The sequence below is a fragment of the Gavialis gangeticus genome, unplaced genomic scaffold (assembly GCF_001723915.1).
Source record: "Gavialis gangeticus isolate Ggan-Ray unplaced genomic scaffold, GavGan_comp1, whole genome shotgun sequence".
Classification (NCBI taxonomy): Eukaryota; Metazoa; Chordata; order Crocodylia; family Gavialidae; genus Gavialis; species Gavialis gangeticus.
The window spans coordinates 109,405,539-109,421,721 of NW_017728992.1; the positions used below are offsets into that span (position 1 = coordinate 109,405,539).

General features: G+C 42.2%; 1 protein-coding gene across 1 annotated transcript in view; it reads left to right on the plus strand.

Annotated features, from left to right (window-relative positions):
• Window positions 1–16,183, plus strand: part of ASXL3 (additional sex combs like 3, transcriptional regulator) — a 232,441-nt gene that overhangs the window by 111,646 nt on the left and 104,612 nt on the right. The window contains exon 6 of the mRNA XM_019526804.1: window positions 14,545–14,666. Coding sequence (XP_019382349.1) covers window positions 14,545–14,666 — 122 coding nt within the window. The remainder of the gene's footprint in view (window positions 1–14,544; window positions 14,667–16,183) is intronic.

Consider the following 16,183-nt stretch of genomic DNA (forward strand, 5'->3'; position numbering starts at 1 on the left):
CCTCCATATGTTGATCCAGGCCCTGGTACTTTCTACAGCTGAATATTGTGCTTCTGTCTGGTGCCAAAGCCCTCACACCTGTCATATTGGACACACAGGTGAATGCTGCCATACAAGTAGTAAGCCGTGCTCTAAAATTCATGCTGCTTCCATGGCTGACAGTGTTATCAAATATCGCTCCATCCATGGTGAGAAGGGATTCAGCCATACTTAGAGAGCATGAAAAGATTATGGCTGATCCAGTACTTCTGTTGTATGAAGATATGGCCCACCCATCAAGATGTAGCTTAAGTAGAGAAGACCTTTATGGTTACACACTTTCTAACTTTCATCAAACAGTCTGGACACTGAGGGCCATTGGTGCAAAATCTGGTCTGCAGCAACAGTGTGCAACAAAAAATTGGTTGTAGACCCAACCATCAAACTTCCATATTTCCACCTGCAATGTAGATATTGGACCATGCTGAACCACATTTGTACAGGACATGGAAGGTGTACCCATTTATTGAGCGAATGGGGCATTGAGGAATTGCCAAACTGCATATGTAGTGAGGTACAGTCAAGGAACCACATTACAAACTCCTGCCCTGAATTTGCATATCATGGAGGGGTTGAATCAATCCGTTTAACTGGCCCGGATTATCATCAACTGGCTATCAAACCTCAACATTCAACTTTAATTAATCTGCACCTTCTCTGCTGTTGCCTGTCCTAGTCATATGAAAGAGGAAGTCAGGGCTGTCCAACTGGCAGCCCATGGGCCCCAGCAGCCTTTTCTCCCACATCTGTGCAGTAGTGGAAAGCCCAGAGAGGGAGATTGTGTACTGTCAGCATTTCTTCGGGGTGTAGGGAGGGAGTGTAGGTGATGGGGACACATGCTGTCTGTATGGCAGGGAGCCATGTGCTCAGCTAGTACTGTCCATGAGGCCAAGGTGGGGGGAGATCCTGGGGACCTGCCTCATTCACCTTGTCCCACGCAATGTGTGGCCCAGGAGCCACTCCAGAGTTATAAATTACTTTGTTCTTTTATGCCTGGCTGCCTGAGCCTTTGTTGGAAAGGTGGTATATCAGTCAATCAAATAACTACATTCATCCATTAATTTATCCATCCATCCATCCATCCATCCATCAGCTAATGAGCTCTCTGAAGTGTTGTTACTGACTTTTAACAAATCTTTTAGTACATAGGACTAGAAAAAAGGTTAATCTTTCATCAGTATTTTAAAAGGGTAAGAAGACTGACCCAGCTGACTATCCTCTAGTTACTGACATTGTTCCCAGGCAAAATTATGTAATGGTAAAGGATGCAGTTAGCAGAGAATTATATGGAAAATAGTTATGCATGATATAATTTGTTTAATGAAGGTAACTGAATTGGCACAATATACTTAGAATTCTGTAAGTCTTTTGATTTACAAAATTGATCTTAAAATATAGTATCATACATGGTCAGTGTAATTCTAGTTCATGTTCATTGGCTGAAAAATTGGCCAACTGATACAGTTCAAAGGGTGTGTCTACATGCTGCCATCTGGTAACATTGCTATAGCTTCATGCTTTAGGACTTCCAAAAGGAAGTCCTAAAGCATGGTGCGGTACGGTTGGGTACTGTTCCATGCACAGAGTGCACGGTTAGATATCACCACTATGTTGCTATAGTAGCATGCTATACCCAGGCAGCGTGCCACTATGGTGATGTAGCTGGTGATCAAATGTAGACGCACATGATTGGTACATCACTGTAGGGCACCATACAGCGGCATAGCACTATGTGTAGATGCTCTAAAAGGTTAGTAAATTGGGGATCATCATCTAGACAGGTGTTTCTAGTATGCTATTACAGACATCTTTATTTTTGGTCCCTTGTTGTTTAATATCTATATAAATTATTCCAGGGCACTCCTGGAGGACCCTCTGCACTCAAGTACAGAGCCAACCTTGTTTTGCTTTGTCTCTTGCTGGCACCATGTATCTGTCACAATTGTTGTCCAGTGACCCAGCGTCAAAAGGAGGGCTGGAGCTCTCTGTCTGACCTAGCCAGGCCCTGGTGTTGATGGCACTCTCCTGGGGAAATGGGAGACATGAGCTCAGATAACTTAGAGGCAAGATGGGCCTAGGACCCAGTCTTCTACTTCCTGGGCAAGTGTCTTAACCAGTACACTATTGGGTAAAAGGTAGGCACTGCTAATGCAACCAATAAGGATTCAGGGTCTTGCATGTAATTTATGCACTTTCCCAGATAGAACTGAATCATAATACAGAAATTAGATGTCTAGGTGACTGTATTGGAGTGCTTCTGAGCATGCACAGTAGGCCAAGCCTCATCATACAGGGTGAAATAGGGTTGTGTTTACTGAAAAACGGAATTAATATCTGGTCCATAGTTTGTACAAAGAGAAGATTTTCATTGGAATACCTTTCAATCTAGCAAACAGTGGCATAACAAGATCCAGTGGTTAGAATCTAAAGCTAGATCCGTTTAGGCTAGAAGTAAGGTAACAATGTATTAAGGATAATGGTAGATTCTCCTGAAGTTGGTCTCTTAAAATGAAAAATGGATGACCTTCTAAATAAAATGGTCCCTGGCTCATAAACAACAGTTGGGCCTTCACACTGGTATACCTGCATGAAATTCTTTGCCTGTTGTACATGGAATCAGACTAGAAGATTTTAATAGTCTGTTTGCCTTTTGCCCTTTAATCTATACATTTGTGCAGCTTATTTAAGACTGGGTATCATTTGCATACTGCGTTTCTTAATTGTCCCAGATACATCTTTTATTACCAGATGTTTCATTGTAGCACCTAGTAATCCCTCTCATAGATCAAGACTCCACTGTGTTAAGTTCTATACAAATGTAGAAGGGCAAAATGGCCCCTACGCTGATAGATATTGAACAGGTAAGATGGCAACAGGAACTATATGGGGCCTAGCATGACAGCACTAAGTGTAAAAGAACAACTGCCATATTTTACCTTTTGGATGTTCCCAATTACACTACACTTTTTGTTGTTTTTACAAATGAGTCGATATAACTTCATGCTCAGTAGTGTCAACGAATCACAGTGAGCACCTGATCTTCCCTTGCTAGTAGGTGTCAGCCTCCAGACATAACTGGTATGATTTCCATGTTGTACTCAGGTGTCAGAGGGACAACCAGGATGTAGGTGGTTGGGGCTTGGCCCTAAAGAGTCACAACCCAGGAGCTCTGGAACAGACAAGGCCAGGAAAGCAAGGGTCCCAACTAAAGTTGGGGGATTGAGAGCCTTGGGGTCGGGAGGCTGATGTTTGTAAATGGCTGGGATGTAGGCAGTCACTATGGATAGAACCACAAATCAAAGGAGGGAAGGCCACTCATAGGAGGTGGGGATCTAGACCACAGTCAGTAACTAGTGGGGGTCCAGTAGAGTAGCTTTATGGGACCAAGCTAAGCCAGGAGCCAAGCACTGATTGTCAAGTGACAGGGGTCTGGATTGGAATCCAGAAGCTGACAAAGTAGTCTGAAAGCACAGGGGTTTAGGCTGGAGTCTGGAACAAGCAGCTGGCAGGTAGGAACTAGAAACCATGAACAACAAGTAGGGGTGCACTGATAGAGATTTTTTGGGGGCCGATACCGATGGCCAATTTTTAGCAAGCCATACTGGCTGATACCCATCCAATTGGCAATATGCAGGTCTGGCTGGTAAGTCTGTCGTGTGGGAAGGGGTGAGGGGGAAAGGAAGTGGCATGGGGGCGCAGATCAAGGTCCCTGTAGTGATGGAGGGAGTGGGGCTGGGGCAAGGGTAGGCACTGCACATCTGGGGTAGAGCACAAGATAGAACCATGAGTGGCTCGTCTGGTGGGTGCAGGGGGGCGGGGGTACTCCCACCATTGCACGTACCCTAGAAGGGCATGGTGGGGGGTGGGGGTGTGTGCCTCCAGCTCTGTGCCAATGGCCCTGAGTGCAACCTGGCTCAGCCCCCCTCCCCTCCCCCACTGGGAAGAGCCCAGTGCTGCCCCACCCTGTAGTGGCAGCCCACTCTTGCCCCATGCACAGATCCAGGGTATGTGCCCCCCATGCCCTCCCAGGTGCGCGCAGTGTTGGGAGCCTGCCCCCCCCCATGCCCCTTAGATGAGCCACTCATGGCTCCGTCAGTCATGGGGCTGCCAGCTGGGCAGCCCCTTCCCTAGCCCCACTCCCTCACCCCACAGCTGGGGCCTCAATCTGCCCCATACCCCTTCCCTCGCAACAGACCTACCAGCCAGACCCAGCTGCTCTCTATGCTGCCAGACTGTGGTCCCGGCTGCCTGTGTGCTGCACTGGGGCTGCACGCATGGTTGGGGCATTTATTGGTGACATTGGCCACATTAGCCAAAAAAAGCCTATTGCCAATACTGTCAATTTTCCTTATATTGGTGCCAATCCAATATGGGACCGATGTATAGGTGTACCTCTAACCACAAAGCCAGGAAGCATGACAGAGGGAACAGGAAACCAGGAACTAGCAAGGAGGACGTAGGACACTAGAAGTAAGTAGGCAGGACCCAGGGACTGTGATACTAAAAATCAAGGTGGGAACCACAAAACTAGGGAAAAGGAATCAGGAACCCAGGGCTAGAAAGGGAGACATCTATTTTGAGTAGTCTTCTGGGTGCTGAAAGAGCAGCTGTTTATAAATAGGCAGGCACACTTATGCAGGCAATGGAGGCTAGCTGGCAACCAGGCCCATTCAAGTAACCAAGGCCAGCTGGGGGCAATTTAACTAGCCTATTGCCTTGGCTTTTGACATCAGGGGACTTATGAGTTCTGTTTCAGCTGTAACCAGAGTAGTTCCAGCCATCTTTTTTGATAATCTTTCCCCCAAAAGAGGAGTCAAAACATGATGGTAATTGGAGAAATCATCAACATACAGGGAACTTGTTGAGGAAGTGTCTAACTTACCAGTTCTCAACCTTGATAGCCTCAGCACCCCTCAGAAAAGGCCAAATCTAGGATTCCCCTCTTTTTGATCATTGAAAAATAATAGAACAATTCTTCTATTACAAAAACTCAGATCATGATAAGTTAGAATGTTTTCATCACTGGATTATTATTTGCTATCTCTGGTTTTATTCTGTGACTTACATGCCACCCTGGTTGGGAAAAAAAAATTTAAATCATTGACCTAGCTAGTGGTTGTAGTTTTTGCTGATGCCCAGAGGAGAGGTACTAACTTCAGTCAGTTTCTCTGCATAAGCTTTTAGATTATTGCCTTCAGCTTCCTCACTCTCTCGGGGGAAACCACTAGCTGAAATTCTAGCACAGAAGAATCCTGTTAGTCTCCAGTCAGTACAGTTTTCTCCACCTTAGTTGCAAACTACTTGACCTGGACTCATGATGATCAACACGATTTTTTCAAATGAGTGGTGTGCCACCATCTTAGATGATCAACTAATGCCATGCTTGGAATGGCTGTACATCAGGATTGTATAGGAAACCTTTTCTTCTTGCACCATCATGACATGCATGATTGGAACATGATTCCTACCACAATCTCTCTCATCATCCTCTCTCTTCATAAAATTGCAGATTATCTGAATACCATGGCAGCTTGTAAAAATGAAACCAGTGAAAAGAGTGTTTAAGATCCAAAACATTAATGTTGCGGAGAAAAGATGACTTTAATATTGTACTGTGCCACTTAAGGTCTGCAGTCAAACTAGCATTCATCACTGGAGTCTAAAATAAAAGAAGTTCCGTCTGCCATAAAAGGAAGACCTTCACTCCAATGTTGGGTTGGGTGGGGGGGGGAGTAGGAGGGCCAGGGGGAGGATGAATATACACATTGGAGTCCCAGGAGTAGCTGTGACACCCCCTGGTGGCTCCGTGACTGTGCTTTGCTCTGCCCCTAGGGTGCCTTCCTGTCTCGCCTGCCACTGCTTAATGAAAATATAAATGAATATGGAGGCTGCCCACAGGCCTTTGCATGGCCTCAGTCCAACTAGACCCTTCTGGTCTCTGTCTGTACCCAGGTCCCTTGCTGGGCCTCAGTCTGTAACTGTGCCACTGAAGGGCACCAAAGCCTTGAGTGCTAATTGTGTGGCTCCAAATCCTCCCCTTTATCACACCCCATGCCTAATGGGTATTACAGAAACAATGAGTGGCAATGTGTAGGGGGTGCACCCCCTGTCAGGCTGCACTCCCTGTTTAGCCAGTGGGCAGGGGGTTGGGCAGGAGCACCACTGCTGGCCGGAGTGCAGGGCTGCCAGCAAAAGCTGTGGGACTTCCAGAAGCAGTGCGGCCACTTTTTGATGAGTGAGATCAGCCACAGGGGACAGCCTCCTCCCCCGCCCCGGTTGCTTACTGGTGTCAGGGGGACACATGCCCCCCTGACTCAAGAGGCACCAGTCACCCATGGAAACAACTTTCCCTCTGTGGGGCTTCAGCCTCCATGCCCTCTGCCCTTTTAATCTCGCTTGGCCTTCTAGCCTGGGCCCACTGAACTGGACATAGCTTTGAGGCTCTAGCTCTCTTTGTCCCTTCTGTCACCAGGCCCCAGGCCTCCGTGTGGCTGTGCCCTCTCTCTCTGCCTGCTGTGGGCAACTGCAGTCAGTCGAGTGCCCTCTGGGTGCTAATGAGGCCTCCTTATCTCCCCTTCCAGCCTCATCCCAAACTACCAGTATAGTAACAATATAACATAAACCCCTGGGCTGTAACATAATAATAATGAAGTAACAGCTCCCTGTCCCTTTAATAGGGCAAACCTTTACCTATTGTATAGTGTGCCTCCTAGCCAGAGTACCTCACAAGTTCCCTGAGCCTCCCTGTTCCTGTTGACAACAAACGATCAGCCCAGCATCCCTGGGAGGCTTCCATGGGCAGGAGCTCCTTCCTTTTGGGCTTAGATGCTTCCAGGGCCTTGCCTACATCCAGTCAGATAACCACTTGCAGCTGTCTCCTGACTGCCTCAATTTGCCCTGTTGCCCTGGCCACTGGCAGCTGCTGTGTCCTGCCTGCCCTTCAGTGCTCCTTGGCTGGGATGCCTTTGTCTTAAAGTAGCAGAGAACCCAGGGCTCTTTGTTACAATAACCATGACCCCAGTACAGCAGCGATACTGAATCAAACAGGAGGATGGCCAGCCACCCCAATCACTGTACAAACACCAGCTCTGAAGTTTGCCAGGATATGAACAGATGATTTAATTGCTTGCCAAGAAAGACTTAAGTTCTTGTCATGTCTTTAATGCATTTAATACAATGCATTTAATTGTATTGTAAATACAGTACAGTATACTTCATAGTTCTTTTGGTGCAAAAGTGAAGCTGAGTACAATTCAGTCTGTTGCAACACTTGTAAGTAGCAGAAAAGTGGCTAGTGGTTGGAAAGCCAGATTGATGCTGAGTCCTGAAATATTGCCTTGGCAATTGGTTGTCTGTTGAAATTCCAGGTGTTTTCTGAACTAAGAAGCCACAATGTTAAATCCTGTCATGAAGAGCTGGTCCGTCTCACTGCTATGTAAATACCAAACTTTTTCAGGAAAGGAAGTTCCGACTCCTTCAAAGCAGCCTATCATTTATAGCATCCTAGTTCTTGAAGGTAGTGTTGAATGATTCTACTAAACATGTTTTGAATACCTCCTGATAGCTGAGTGTTTGGCAGATTTTTCCCTAGTAAAAGTTATAATGGTAATGTAGCCTGATATATAGGCTCCAGCTGATGTATCAAAGAAAGAAAGCCAGATTTTCATTGATTTTCTTAATCTCTGTACCAGTAGTTATAAAGAAAAATTATTCCAGCATAAAGCAGGTTTTACTACCCTGTGGGTGAATATATGTATGCACTTTACAGCACATGACACTAATGCGCAGTAAAGCATCACTGTCTACACGTGTGCTGCATTTAGTGCTTAGTAGATTAATTTACTCTGGTGTAGGATAGTCTCATCAGACACAGATACTATCCTGTGCTGCAGTAAATTATTGCGCTAAGTGCACATGTAGATGATGACATCAGGATTAGTTTATGCTGGTTTAAAGTGAGCCAGAGTATATTCAGTTGCATTAATTGCACGTGTAGATGCACCCTGTGTTTCACTGCCAGAGGTGGGAGGTCCCAAATACTAGAGTTCTGTGAAGTCAGAAGGAAAGAGCTAGTTTGAGTGAGCTTTCAAAGCTTTGCTATTCTCTGTAAGAAGGTAGATTTAATGAAGCTTAAAAAGCCAGTGCCTCATTAGTGTTAGACCATATACTTCTGATGGAAAGAAGTGGTCAGGAATGAGAATCAATAGTTTTTTGGGGATTTGTGTAGTCCTTAAGACCCAAAGCATTTTGTTTGACATTGATTCCTTCAAAGTAAGCTATTTGCATATTTTTTCAAATGATTCAAAACATTTCCCAGTCTAAGTAGTTTCTCTTCAAAAAGAACAGCACAGTCACTTTAAGACACTCAGGTATCTTGTTTAAAAGCATCTGCTTTTAGTATAACTGGTATATTGGTAAAATTAACTAAATTGCAAACTGTTTTTCATTTTAAAAAGAATCAGGAACCAGATTCTGGGATTGGAAACGTGAACTATGGTGATTTTGTAAATTAAACTCTAGAGATCAAAGAGTGATTTAGGTGAATTACTTGATATATCTGTGTTGACAACCCATGACCATTTATGTCAATACAAGTATATATCTGTGTCACGTAAATAAAATGTATTGAATTTTATAGGATATTTTAGTGAGAGATTTGTGTGCATGTTTTCCAAGGTGGCTTTCTATGTAGTTTAATGCCTCAAGAGTATAGGCATACTTTTATGCTTGAGGCAGACTGCAGATATTTAGTGTATTTTTGTTTTGTAATGTGGCCATTAATAGATAATCTTTCTCATCTGCTATGGTTACCATGACAGGGAAGGACATGGATTGCTGTTGATTTTCCTGGGCCTGATTTTTAAATCAGTGTGGTCTGCCTGAAATCAAAATGAACTGTACCATTTATTTTGGTGAAAAAAATCTCCTTAAAGCATTCAGGGAAGTTTTCTTCTTCTGTAGACATATAAATGCGTCTGATTATTATTATCCCTAATAGCTTACAGTGTTAGTACTGCAGTATAATTTCAGGCTATAGGGTTTTAAAAATTCTTTTCCTGGCTGATATGCTTTGTAAATGAAGATATACCCATCCCCATTTAATTTTAAGGTTTTGGAGAGAATTATAGAATCACCATGTTTCTGGGTAAATCATTAATTATATATGTTAGTTTTTAAAAAAAGATGGCTTCATAGATTTTAGAAAGCATACTGTTCCTGAATGAAAATAGTTCCTGCTGAAGGAAAAGAGAAAGCAGATGAAAGAAAATAATAAAAACTTACTTGAACTTACTTTTTAGCATATTCATTTTATAATTTTTTTCCTAACCTGTTATTTCCAATTCTCCTTTCATGGATGCACACTGAAATGGGAGCACCAGCCGAGGCCTGCCTGCTCCCTTGTCTCACAGCCCACGGAGGCTGAGGCACGTGGAGACAGGAACACCAGCCCAGGGCTGCCTTCTCCCCTGTGTTGAGGCACACAGCACCCCAGCCAACTGCTCCACTCCACAGCTGGCTGGGGTGCAGTGTGCCCTCATTGTGCCCTTGTCTCTGTCTTTGCCCCAGCACACACTATTTTTGCATGCTTTGTGTCGCTTTTTTGGGGGGGAGAAAAGATGGGGGGGTGGAATCCTGGTAGCAAATTGTGCCCCCATGCTGCAAATTAGCAGTGCTGTGCATGGTTTAATGTGCAATTTGTGTGGTTTGTGGCACCACAAACCCCACATGCCTGCACATCTGAATGTGCCCTAGGAGGTTTCCCCCTTTCCTCCTGTTTTCCAGTAACCCAGATGATCTTCTAATTTACATACCTAACTGTTTATGATTCGATAGCCACTTCTACTCAGTTTCTCCTGTGTATCCTATCCCCTTGGAGGAGCTGACATTAAGAATGAAACACAATAATGCCTGTTGTACTTACTGCTCTCTACTCGGATGTTTTTACCCACTCTGTATAATTCTTAGGATTTATATTTGCCAGCATTGCTTGTGTTAATTTATAATTCAGAAGAATAAGAATCCCATTTTACTGAGAGTTGTAGATGTAGGTATATGTGGTGGTTACAGCTACCTACCATTTGTGTACATGGACATATACCCTGTGGCTAATGTATCTTCTTGTATCTTTCTTTTGCTATGCTATTCTTCTATATTCCATGTTGAAACTGGCTGTTGTGTTGTTGTGGTAATTTTTTTATGATATAACATTCTTGTTGATCGCTGCTGTTGCTTCACTTTGACTTTTTCCATGTTAGCTTGCCTTTTTATCATTTCTCACTCAAAAGAAATGAGAAGTTGGATGCCTCTCCCATATTTTTTTTATGGTTGCAGCCATTGTTTGTTCTTAGTTGTATTCATTTAACTTTATCTGTAACAAATCCAGCTTATCAAGTAACAAGCTTAAGACTTAAAAATGCATCCTATCTCCAGCTTCATCCTGAGGTGCAGAGCACCACTGGGATTTTATTTTGGCAGTAGTGGGGCAATCGAAAGTGGCATTAACACCCATGGCTCCTTGAGGTATCAGAGAAACTCAGGGATCCAGCCCAAGAAGCCAAATGAATTTGATTCCCCTGGCCTAAGGTATACAATAAAGACCTATGTTCACCTTCCATCAAAATTGCTCCCTCAACCAAGTCAGTGTCTAAAGAGGAGACCTCTCCTCTCCTCCCCATTTCATAGTCAATATTAAGCTTTTGTATTTCGTCATCTGTATATGAAACCTGCTTAATAATTCACCTCTGTTCTGAGATTTTCTCTGTAGGGTGAACTGATTTAAATAACCAAGCAGGAGAGGACTTTGGTTAAAACATTGATTGTATTCTACATACTTTTACATTTTTTCTTAAAGGAAGGTTGATTTTTTTCATTAGACTATAACCACCACAGTGTGTTAATTTTTGAATAAATATAGCTTTTGCTACTTCTGGTTCTATATTTCATTAATCAGCAGAAAGTATATGCATTTAAGTAGTTATATATTTAAATATATATATATTGTTATTCTAAATGTTTAAGTCTTATCATGTTAGAAAAGATCATCCAATATTTTCTGTTTCCTAGGTGAGTCATGGTTTATGTCAACATGCTTTGTATAACATTGGAATTCAATAAAAATGCAAGAAGTAAGCATTTTAAAACTGTTTATTAGTCAAATGAAACTGTATGAAATATGATGGATACATTAAAAAGGTTTATCAAAACGTGTTTTATTTAACAATAACTGATGTTTTAAACCAGGAAATATTTGTAGTTAGCAAATAGAACTGGTTGGTTTTGGTTCCTGTATCCTTCAGGTTTTTAAAACTAATAGATCTCAGGCTCTCAAACTTCATTTGTATTTATAGATTAATTGATTTATAGATTTATTTATGGAAGAAGGAAACAAACTTATCTGCTTATTCACTTCCAGCTGATTTCACAACCATTGCATAGAAATGTCAGAGAACTGTTCTAAACTGAATAAACTATAATCTTTTCTCTGCACCTGCAGACTAACAGCTCAAAAGCTAGGTTATCATTTTAGTGAATTATGGTTCAGTGTGCTTAGCCAGTAACTTTGCCCTGTTCAGTGATTTGGCTATCCAAATGTAAAATAAAATAAAAATCAGCAGCACATGTATACTTTTTTAAGGAATTTAAATTATTTTAATACATTATAGTAAATTTAGGCCTTAATATACACCTAAATATTCATTTCACACTTAATTTTAAATAAGCTTATTTTTTAAAAGAAAGAAAGGTATCTAGGTTAAAGGTCACTGATCCAATGTATACATTAACGATCATATTTTTTATCCTTGCTGTTGTGTCAGGAGTTTGACATTTGCTCCCTGACATTTTGTCATTCAGATGTAGTGATGCAGTATCACCACATGGTGATGCAATATAACCACATGATGAGTTTCTGTCATCACTGCAGTAAAAGCAAGATTCCTGGGTTAACCTTTTTGGAAGCAGATGCATCAAAACTGGGACTGCCCACTCAAATAAGAGGTATATAGGTTCCTAGTTGTCCTAGAGAAATAGGACAAATGCTTAGTGATTGGACATGATGCATTTTATTTTCTGATGGAAGATATTTTGTGGATTTGCAGTAATAATTTTTCTAAAGTTTGTTTGTTTTATAACAGCTTCCATTGTTCTACCTCTTTTGACTTTGAAGCGTTTTATCTGCTCACAGCAGTTCTTGCTGTTTCTTCAGATCTTTGACCCCTCTGCATCGCTGACAAAACAAACAACCTAATAGAAAAATAAAGTCTTGAACATTCTATTTAAAGAATGGATTTAGAAACAAATGTTGAACATTTCTATTTTTGGGGGGTTGTCTGCCCAATATTTCAGGTCCTCAGATGCTACAGTGATCTGACTGATATAAACACCTGCAATAAATGCTGTATGTGCTGACTTTTGACACCTCCCTACTCCTTTAAGTTGCTTTTTATAGTGGGCTTTGCTGGTTGTCTGAAAAAGATTGATCCAAACCATGTAATACTGTAAGCTCACAGGATCCTTTGCCATTTGCCTCCCCCCTATATTGTGAGACATAATTTCAGTGAACTGGTTTTCTAATTCACTATGAGAATGATATTGACATAATGACATAGCCATAAAAAAGTAGGAAGTTTTGTCCCATTTGTGAGATGAGTATTGACAGTTTTTTTCCTTTCAAGATGAAAACAAATGTTCAATATGTTACTAGTCATATTTCATGTCGGCAATGAATTATTGACAGTTAGGTTGCCCAAATTCCATACTTTATCTCATAAATACAAGAAACGTTTAAATAACGTCAATGCTAGAATGCAGTCTTGAAGACAGGGAAATACAGAATGGCATTTAGTCCTATGCTTGGCCCAGTGAACAATGCGAAAGGAAAAGTCCCACAATAAAGTAAGGCAGAGGCCAAAATTTCCAGGTGTTGTATGCAGGTGTGGCTTCTTCAGAGATACTAGAGTTGCTTTGATATACGTGATGCACACTTGAACATGTTAGGAAACCATCTACCAGATTCTGTACAACTGCATAGTGCTAATAATGCGTTCCAAGGCATGTAGTAACCTTTGCAGTGTATCAAAGAACAAGTCACCACATGGGACTGTGGTAGTTTATCAGTTGGGTTCAAACTAGTTTGAACTGTTTCATCTGCACTGATGTTTTAAATGGGTGGAAGTAGCAGAAAAGGTGATTTCAGTGGTGTTGGGCATTGTTAGCACCCCTTTTGGTTAAACCTGCTGAAGAGCAAGCCTAACAGGGTTCTTTGGCTGTTTGCAGTCTTAACATTGTTTAAATAAGGATGGCTTGAAAGACTTCTTACAGTCTCCCAAGTAAACATACATTCAAGTGGCTATTTAAAGTGAGTACTGTAACATTTATTGATTAAAATATATATTATCAAGAGCTGAAAAATAGCAACATGTATTTGCCTGAGAGACCAGCAATCTTCTTTGTGAGCTATTCTAGTCCATCACTTAAACAAGAATGTGTGTGTTGTTGGTCTACCAAGGCATGTTTACCAGATAGACTAGAATGGCTCCTTAAAAGCTATTACAATCTGTTATGCAGTTACATATTTATAAATATTTGTAAAACACAAGGCTGTCAGTGTCTTTTTTCTAAGTGTGCATTTAGCCACAGAATAACACATTATAAAGCTTGTGAGAAAATAGTTCTCGTCTACCTTCGACATAGAAACCATAGTAAAACTCTAAAATATTTCAGTTGTTGTTTCCAGTCTTGATTGCACAAACAGTACCCTTGGCCTAGCAAACCATACAAAAGGATACAGAATACGACTCCATAGCAGGCTAGCTTATACAAGAGATTAATTATTTTGCTGACTTAGAGAGTTGTCTGGTAGGTTATGGATTAGAGCGTGATGTAGGCAATTTAGCTTCCCACATCCTAGTGCAGTGGTTCTCGGCCTTGATAGATGTGAGGCACCCCTTGGAAAATGCCAGCTCTTAGTTTTCCCTCTCTTTTTTGTTGACTACAAAAAATAATAGAGTAATTCCTCTGTTGCAAAGAACTTGAAAAGACCATGGCAGGGGAGAGTGATTTTTAATACTATCAATTCCTTTTTGAAAATTCTGTGTTTGTCTTGTGAATCACGGTTTCATCCCTAGCAGTGCTAGTATTTCATATGGATCCCTGGTTGAGAATAACTGTCTCAGTGTTTCTCCCTTTGTCCAGGCTGCATTAGCAGTTAGGGCTTACAGCTTGTCTACACAGGAAAATACTACTTGTTTGGATGCTTTTCTGGAACTGGACTCCTGCACCCAAGTTTGGACATGAATAGGAACAAGCATTTATGGAGTAATGTATTACAAGTTAGGACACAAGTGTAAAATTCATATCTATGCAGACTCTAGACCTTGCCGCTTTTATGTACAATCATCCAAGGAGACTGATTTCTGTTGGCAGAAGACATTATTCCAATTTTTTCAGGAGCACTTTAAGATTACAAGTGAACTTCACTTCTTAAAAATCCATTTTTTTTTCTAGTTTGTTCAAAGCAGATACCTGAAGAAGCGTCTTCCAATAGAGACTCAAGCCTTACTAACACACCAGTGCAAAGCAAGCTAGTGTCTTCCTTTCAGCAGCACACCAAAAAGGCACTTAAGCAGGTAAGCTGGTATTGGTTGATTATTGTGTGGTATTGTACAGACTATTTCAGAAAGAAACCAGTTGAAAAAAAACTGCAGCAAGGTTCAGAGACATTTTAAATAAAATTACTGGTACCTTAACTTGAGCTACAATAAATTATAGGAAAGTTTTGGAGTGTGCTCTGTTCACTAGAGCCATAGTCCTCTAACTGTATAATTCAGGGATCCAAAAGATGTTTTCCAAGCAAGCTGATTTTTCTTACACTTGATTGCCACTTCCCATATTTTGTTTTATTTGAATATTGTTAAACTTAAACCCCACCCCAAAGCAAACCTTTGCAAAATATGTTCTGAGAGAAGGTGTTCTGAGAAGTTACAATAACGAATACGTTGGCTGTTCAGCTTCTACAAATAGTTTGTTAAATAGAATATGTCATTTTCTGATACTGTATTTACCACAAAAAGGTATCTGAGAGTCTTTGTTTTATGTAAACTACATTGGCATGTGTGTAGATTATGCAATACATAGTAAAACTTCTAGCACATGTGATTTGGGTGTTGTAAACTGAACACAAACCTGTGTGAAGGATGTGTTCCAAATGCTGCTAAATTGGCTTTACATCACAACAAAGTGATGACAAAAGCACAGAAAATCTCATAAAAAAGGAAGACATCTCTAACAGGTAGGAGAGAGAAGGAAGGAAAGGTGGGGGTGTGGCGCTCTATGTCAAGGAGCAATACACATCCTCTGCCAGTAAAATGGGGTCAGAGGAGGGGCAAGTGGAAGTGCTCTGGGTCAAGATACAAGGGGGCCATGGGGAGAGGGATCTAACGGTGGGGGTCTACTACAGACCCCCCAACCAAGGGGAGGAGCTGAACTGGGAATTTTTGGGCCAGCTTGCAGAGGCACTTAAGGCAAGGGATGTAGTTGTCATGGGTGATTTAAATTACCCGGACAACTGCTGGGAGGAACAGTCAGCCAGGTCGGACCATTCCAGGAGGTTCCTGGCTGAGATACAGGACCTCCACTTAATTCAGGAGGTGCACAGTCCTACCAGAGAAAATGCCCTGTTGGATCTGGTCCTGGCCACAGGCAACGACCTGGTAAGGGGCCTCCAGGTCCTTGACCATCTGGCTGATAGCGATCGTTGCTTGCTGGAATTCACCATCCAGCGCAGAGTGTCAAGGCCCTGCAGCTAGGCAGTAGCCCTAGACTTCAAGAAGGCCAGCTTCAACGAGTTGAGGCGATTAGTGGGAGAGGTGCTGGGGTTCTCGAGAGCAGGGGAACTCAGTGCCCAAGATGAGTGGTCGTTCCTCAAGAAGACGATACTCAGGGCCCAAGGGGTGACCATCCCAACAAGAAGCAAGGGAGGCAGGAGTGCCCGAAAGCCCCCCTGGCTCACCAAGGGTGTACAGGAATGCCTGATTGCCAAAAAGATGGCGTTCAACCGGTGGAAGGAGGGTGCTGTCTCCGAAGAGGAATATACCTTCTCTGCTTGGGCCTGTAGGGGGCCTGTCAGGAAAGCTAAGGCGGACAT